The sequence below is a fragment of the Condylura cristata genome, unplaced genomic scaffold (genome assembly GCF_000260355.1).
Source record: "Condylura cristata isolate star-nosed mole 26May11 unplaced genomic scaffold, ConCri1.0 scaffold00018, whole genome shotgun sequence".
Taxonomy (NCBI): domain Eukaryota; kingdom Metazoa; phylum Chordata; class Mammalia; order Eulipotyphla; family Talpidae; genus Condylura; species Condylura cristata.
The window spans coordinates 12,958,766-12,966,336 of record NW_004567119.1 but is presented as its reverse complement, the minus strand read 5'-3'; the positions used below and the strand labels follow the sequence as shown (position 1 = coordinate 12,966,336).

The window sequence follows — 7,571 nt, the reverse complement described above, 5'->3', positions numbered from 1 at the left end:
GTTTGTAAAAGGTCTTTAGGGTCAACCCATCCCTGAGGTCCTATTTTAAAAATCAGCCCATCCAACCATAATTCTGACACAAAGTGGCAATCATCACACTTCTGCTTCACAAAGAGCTCCAGTCAGCTTCCTCAGTCACTCTCCACATTGCTCCCTGTGCTCAAGTAGGCTACATCGTCTGTGTTCCTGAGTGTTTCCAAAGTCCCCCTATTTCCTGGAATGTGGGCTATTTCCCCAAACTGCTGCTACTTTGCAACAGTTTATCGGAAGCAAACAAGCCACAGCAAAATTGAGCAAGCATTTCCGAGCTCAAACCTTACAGAGGAGCAAGGGATGCTGTAAGCCTGTTGATTGCCCAGCCAGGACAAAGGTAATGATTAATGAAGCCTCCTGCAGATTTAAAGGGGATGAGAACGCCGTGGGGAGGTGATCCTTTCAGCTCCAGCGCTCCTCCGGAGCCAGCTCCACTGGCAAAGATGTTTTCCGCGAGGATCTTCTGCCTGGTCCTGAGTGTGGTGGGCACAGTTTGGGTATGGCCGCCTCCATTTTGTTATTTGTCCATGATAAGCTGAATAGTGGTTTCAGATAGTTTTCCTGAAAGATTGCTTTCACATTTCAATAATTACTTGCACATTAGTTGTCTTTGAAAACATACTCTATAGCAAATTCAGAAGGAATCGATTAATAAAGCAAGGTACTTTGGGGGAACAATTGTATTCCCTTAAAAATAATTACTAAATAGTGCAATGATGTCTAATCTTTGACAACAGAGGCCTATAGAAGAGGAACTGTTCAACAAGGCTCTGAAACACTCCAGACTTATAAAAAGATGATAAGTATGTTCAGGAAACTCAGTTATTTCTTGGTTATTTATCAAAGCAGTGATTTATTTTCATTTATTTCTTACCCATCATGATTCAGAAATTCTAATGCAAGAGAGTAAACAAACAAACAAACAAAAATCAAAAGAGGGTTTCTAAGTTAACTTTATCCCTTCTGGTAAAGTAATACATTAAAACGTTTATGGGCAATGAAACTAACATCAGTTGCTAAAGTGGTATTTGGATGATGCATAAGTTTTAATTATATCTCCTTCACTGCCACATTTAGTTATTGCTTGTTTTTATTGTGTCGTTTTATTCTGAAGTATGTTGAATTTAGTGTTTTATGACTTAGACAAAAAATTATATTTGTTCTTTTAAATATATTGCTGGTTGCTTGAATTATTATCATTGTTTAAGTTTTTAATTAGAATGAGACGCAAATCTTAACGAATTATAATAATAAGCTTCCTGAAATTAAAGCAATCACAGCAACATACACTTAAGTTGGTGGCATAAAATTTAAAAAGTTAACATGTAAAACCCACATTGATTTATTACAATATAAGGCTTATTGGAAGCATATTTTTATATTCTTTTTCACCTCATATATCACATTCTAAAGTTTAAAACATTGAAATCTATACTTGTAATTATAACATGCTCAAAATAAGTGGCTAATCATGAGTTATATTTTGCTTCCCATTTACTTTTTTTATTTCAAATAAAAATAAATTGTTAAATGAAAGAGCAACCTAATATGCATTTCCAAGTCTGAATCAAGTATATTTGTGTCATTGGTATATATTTGCTTAAACTGTGGGCTTATAAAGTTGTTGTTGAAACTTGAAGGATAGATGTCTGGTTAAGCTAAGATAGCATGCACTTTCTACCTGTTACTGAAACAGGAATAATAGGGGAAGGAACTCTGAATTTTTCAATTCCCTCCTCTCTTGAAACATTAATAAACATGAAAAGGTAAATTTTAATAATTTTGCTGATTCAAAATATTGTTTATATAACCAATTTTTTCATGCATCGACCATTGACTAAATACTTGTTCATTATCAAACACAGTTAAGCAATTTGTAAATCTCATGTCCTTTAATTCTTGCAATAACTCCATTCAGTGGGTGCTGGCATTATCCTGGGAAGAAGCCTGAGGGATGCTGGGAGTGCCCCCAAAGATAGTGCTCATCCACTCTGCCAACGCCCTCCATATGCTTGGGGTTTAAAGAAGCCAGTGCCCCCTTAACTGCCTAACACCACTCTCTTGTGTCCATGACTGAATGTTACAGGCTGCAGAAGGAGTTGAAGGTGACTTTCTAGCTGAAGGTGGAGGTGTGCGTGGCCCAAGAGTCTCAGAGAAACTGGCATCTTCCTGTAAAGATGCTGACTGGCCCTTCTGCTCGGATGATGACTGGGTGAGCAGTGGGTGGGGTGTGGGACCACCCTTTCCTCCTGGGGTCACCTCCCTGCGGTGCTACAAGTACATCTAGGCTAATCAGGAGGGCACGGAGCCTTTGCCAGTGTGTGGAGGGGGGTGGTGGTAAACAGATAGCTCCTTACTTGTCAGCCTAGACAGGACAGACAGAGGAAAACCTAGTCCTGAAGTACTACTGAAATCACTCCCCAAAGTCTGGATCATTAATGAAAGTAACTTGCTGTTGAGACAAATACTAGGAACCTAAGAATTATGAAACTCAAAATTTCATACCACCTAATTTATAGTTAAGTGGTCCCTTGTTCCTGAATTTCTTTATGGTTTCCAATCAGTTCTCTTAAGCTACTTTTAAGTCAATAGATAATTTGAAGAGGTGCAGGGCGGGGATGGGAGAGGGGGAGGGGAGGCAAGTTTAGGGAGGAAAGGGGAAGCCTTCAAAATTGTATTGGATCCAAGAGACACACCCTTAATGCAATTTTTCCTTTGTTTTCAGAGCTCCAAATGCCCTTCTGGCTGCAGGATGAAAGGGTTGATTGATGAAGTCAATCAAGATTTTACAAACAGAATAAAGAAGCTACAAAATTCAATGCTTGATTATCAGAAACACAACAAAGACTCGAGTTCAGTGACCAGGAATATAATGGAAATTTTGAGAGGGGATTTCGCCAATGCTAACAGTGAGTATTACACATTTAGCTTAGAATTTACAACACACAACAAGAACAGCAAAAACAATCCTAAATAAACATGCGTGGATTCACTCAGCCATGGGCAGCAAGGCCAGTGAGGCCCCACTTACATGACCCCTGGCCTTTTTAATAATTTTAGGAGACACTTACCTAATTTATTGCCATCAGTGCACATGAGACAATCTATTTACCTAAAAAAGGCTTTGGGGCTCTTTCAAATGTATAGAGAAGAAGAAAAACTGCTCCAAGAATATGTTCAAGCCCTTTGATGAAGGATACAATCAAATAATTGTAATGTGATCAAATTTATTTTTATCTCTAATTACACCTTTCAAATTCTGAGGTGTTTTCTTCTTCTGCATTTGTTTGGTGCCTAGTGGGTATCTAGGTTGATATCAGGAGTGACAGTCAGCATAACATTCTCCAAAATACAATGTGTAATCACTTACAAATTAAGTATCCAAAGAGCAAAGTCTTATCAAAATAAAATGGGGTAATATTTAGAGGAAATTTTCTTTTTTTGTTGGTTATGACAAACAAACCATGCAGTTGCTACTTTGCCATCCACATTTTCTATTTCAGATCGTGATAGTGCATATGGCCAAGTGTCACATGACCTGAGAAGCAGAATTGAGACTTTGAAGCAAAAAGTCACAGAACAAGTGCAACAGATTAACCTTCTGCAGAAAAATGTTAGAGCTCAGTTGATAGACATGAAACGATTAGAGGTGAGTACATAATGTGGCTCTCACACCAGATTCCTTATTTCTAAATAGCAGAGAAAAAGGCAATAGTCTGTCACTGAGTGTCTACCGCAGACAGTAGAGCAAAGCGCTTTATGTGTGTTACCTGCCTGTGTAGTGTATATGATTTCCTCCACTCTAAAGATAAAAAAGCTCTGTGATATTAAGTCAGTTTTCTAATGACACATAGATAATAACATTGAAAAGCAAATGTTCAGTCCCTGCTTTGCTTATGCCAAACCTCTGATACCTGTCTCAAGTATTTGCCCACAGGTCTACTGAGGCTTATTTGATTAATATTTCCTTTCAGGAGTAATAGCCCCTTGTACTTGATGTATTCTAAGAAGAATCCGAATGGGTTTTATGGCTTAGCCTATCTAGCTTTAATACCCAACATTTCTCCCACTGAGGATGCTACCTAAATGGAAAATAAAAAGTATTGGTTGGCAGGTCTTCAAGTCAAAAACTCAATTCATTTCCGAAAGTTAAGTGAACTCCTAAGAACTCCATAGAATTAGTTGATAATTCATATCTACCTTCCTAAGAAATCAGTGGACCTAATTTATATACTTAATATCTATCTTTTCTTTTTACCTTTCTCGCCCTGTCTAGGTGGACATTGACATTAAGATCCGATCTTGCAAAGGGTCATGCAGTAGGGCCCTAGCACACAAGACAGAGCTGAAGGACTACGAAAACCAGCAGAAGCAGCTGGATCAGGTTATGGCCATAGATCTGTTTCCCTCTGCGGACAGGCAGCACTTACCACTGATAAAAATGAATCCACTTCCGGAGTTGATTCCCGGAAAGTTCAAGAGCCAACTTCAGAAGGGTCCTCCAGAGTTAAAGGTGCTAATGGAAATGAAACAGATGAAAATGGAGTTAGAAGGGGTTGGACAAGATAAGCATTCTCCTGGGGACTCTGCTCATCGTGGAGTAGGAGCAGGCTCAGCCCTGGAAAGACCCAAGAACCTGGCACCTCCTAGTACTGGGAAACACAACCCAAGCAGCTCCAGGCCCACAGGTCCGGTCACTTCCATCGGGGAGAGCTCCGTCGGCAGCTCCAGGCTCGTAGGCAGCTCCAGGATCGTCGGTTATGGCAGCTCCATACGTGGGGATGGGGACTCATTGGACTACGAAAGCACTGAATCTGAAAGTGGTAGGCCAGACAGCTCAGGCCATAGAAACGTCCGGCCTGACACTGAAGACTGGGGCAGATTTGAAGAGGGAATTGAAAATGTAAGCCCTGGGACAAAGACAGAACACCACACAGGCAGGCTGACGACCTCCAAAAGTGACAAAGAGCTCCTGATCAGTAACGAGAAGGTCGTTTCTGGCGGGCCCACTACTACACGTCGCTCCTGCTCTAAGACCGTCACGAAGACTGTGATAGGGGCGGATGGCCGGAAGGAAGTGACCAAAGAAGTGGTGAACTCAGAAGATGGCTCTGACTGTGGCGATGGGAGCGACTTAGACTTGTTCCATTTAAGGCACCCGGATGAAGCAGATTTCTTCAACATTGGTTCAACTGGAAAAGTATTGTCAGATATGTTCTCATCTGATGTCAAATTCGGCAGTAAGACACAGTCTCATGGCTCAGAGTCTGACATCTTCATGGACATGGAGGGAGGTGGTTCTCATCACTTGGGTGTACCTGAGTTGCCCTCTGTGAGTAAAACGACAACTCGCAGAAAACAATCTGTAACCAGTAGGACAACAAGCCGAGGCAGCTCCTCCACGCGTGAAAGCAAAAGCTATAAAATGGTAGATGATGCTGAAGGTAAAATCCATGTGGAAGAATCGAGAGGAGCATCTACCAGCAGAGGCCATGTTAAAAGTCGCCCGGCCAGAGGTATCCACACTCCTCCTTTGGGGAAGCCTTCCCTGACCCCTTAGACTAAGTTGGTTCCTGAGGTGTGCTCCTCAGTGTCTTGTGCTCCTTTCCTGACCCTCTACCATGTTTTACTGAAATGACACCCTGGTTTGTTTTTCTCGCTAGACTGTACGTTCCGTGGGGGCAGGGACTTTGTTGTGTTCATCTCTGTATTCCCAAATGCCTAACAGTACAGAGTCATCACTCAATAAATACATGTTCAATGAATGAATGGATCCTTCTGAAACTCAATTTTGAGTTTGTTAAATCAGATTCTTTCACCATTCTAATTGTGTGCTGCTGGAATTGTCACCCACATCAGGCAACATGCTTCTAGTGTGTGTCTCAGTGGACAAGGAGTGCAGGTGAAAGCAAGTTCTATCCGTCCTGAAGGATGCTTAGATTAGCTCAGGTTACTTGCTATTAACCAGCGTTTGCAAGTAAAATTTCAAACCCATTAAGGTTAATCCTCTTCACAACTGATAGGTCTAAATGCCACTCACTCATCTAAATCCCATGCTAGTTTAAATGCAACCTTTTCCCATGGATGGGAGGAAAGGAAGCCCGTGTCTGCCTTCCTTTAATATGGGCCATGCCCAGCTTTGTAAAGTTGAATGAGAGTAACTTCTTCCAACCAGCTTAATTTTTTTTTTAGACTGTGATGATGTCCTCCAAACACATCCTTCAGGTGCCCAAAGTGGCATTTTCAGTATCGAGCTCCCGGGATCCAGTAAGCGTGTTTCTGTTTATTGCGATCAAGAGACCGGTTTGGGAGGATGGCTTTTGGTCCAGCAAAGAATGGATGGATCACTGAATTTTAACCGGACCTGGCAAGACTACAAGAGAGGTTTCGGCAGCCTGAATGACAAGGGGGAAGGGGAGTTCTGGCTAGGCAACGAGCACCTCCACTTACTCACCCAGAAGGGCTCGGCCCTGAGGGTGGAGCTGGAGGACTGGGCTGGGCACCAGGCGCTCGCGGAGTACCGCCTGCAGGTGGGCTCCGAGGCCGAAGGCTACGCCCTGCGGGTCTCCTCCTACCGCGGCTCTGCGGGCGACGCGCTGCAGGAGGGCTGGGCCGAGGAGGGTGCCCAGTACACGGCCCACGCCGGCATGCGCTTCAGCACCTTCGACAGGGACTCCGACCACTGGGAGGACAACTGTGCCCAAGTCTACGGAGGAGGCTGGTGGTACAACAGCTGCCAGGCAGCCAACCTCAACGGCATCTACTACCCCGGGGGCGCCTATGACCCCCGGAACAATAGCCCCTATGAGGTGGAGAACGGGGTGGTCTGGGCCCCCTTCAGGGGAACAGATTATTCCCTCAGGGCTGTCCGCCTCAAAATCAGACCCTTAGGGACCCACTAGGCCGAGAGCTGGCCTAGACCGGCTGCGTTCTTTGTTCAGGGACGTGAGGAAGAGAAACGTTGTCAGGTATTTCACAGTCAACTTCCAAATCCCCAGGTGCTATTTTATACTGTACTGTAGCTGATGTAGCTGAGACATACTAGTGCTTAAAAAATAAAGTGATACGATTTTTTTTTATCTTTGAAATAGCTCTGTGGGTGTTAATATTTCTGTGACAAGGCCAGAGCACAGACAGTACCTCCCGGAGGCAGAGGGACGCGGGTGTTCTGAGGTTTTGAGTTCTCTTCCCACCAGCCCAACTCACCCAAGGGAGACCATAAAGTAAAAATGATCTTTCATCCGCTCTAGTTGAAAGGTTTTAAGCCAATATTTTAAATGACAAATCACTGCATTGGACAATAGCTGACCTTTGTGCCAGAATTTGCACAATCACAAAATACATTCACCTCTTCTGTTGCTGAGGAAATTCAGGAAGGCACAAAGAAGCACAGTCAGAGAAGCACAGTCGAGTAGACAGCTACTCTCTAACTTTCCCAGTGACTGCCATAATACCAGTTCTCTCCTCCAGGGTCTAAGCAGTTTCTTGCAAAAATATATGGACAGAGTATTTGAATTTTTAAATATTTGTAGGTATTC

At 43.0% G+C, this 7,571-nt stretch overlaps 1 protein-coding gene across 1 annotated transcript; it reads left to right on the top strand.

Moving 5' to 3' along the window:
• The first annotated feature begins 456 nt into the window (after positions 1-456).
• On the top strand, positions 457-6,935 carry FGA (fibrinogen alpha chain). The gene is made up of 6 exons (XM_004685208.2): positions 457-530; positions 2,120-2,245; positions 2,759-2,942; positions 3,537-3,682; positions 4,310-5,549; positions 6,226-6,935. Exons 1-6 carry the CDS (start codon positions 477-479, stop codon positions 6,933-6,935), a joined length of 2,460 nt encoding a protein of 819 aa, XP_004685265.1. The 5' UTR covers positions 457-476.
• Positions 6,936-7,571: the final 636 nt, after the last annotated feature.

What these genes read in the sequence shown, in the direction of transcription:
- FGA (XM_004685208.2), top strand. Translation starts at nt 477, where the DNA reads ATGTTTTCCGCGAGGATCTTCTGCCTGGTCCTGAGTGTGGTGGGCACA. An exon ending in GTGTGGTGGGCACAGTTTGG is followed by an intron (nt 531 to 2,119) that starts GTATGGCCGCCT and finishes TGAATGTTACAG; the next exon opens with GCTGCAGAAGGAGTTGAAGG. An exon ending in TCTGCTCGGATGATGACTGG is followed by an intron (nt 2,246 to 2,758) that starts GTGAGCAGTGGG and finishes CTTTGTTTTCAG; the next exon opens with AGCTCCAAATGCCCTTCTGG.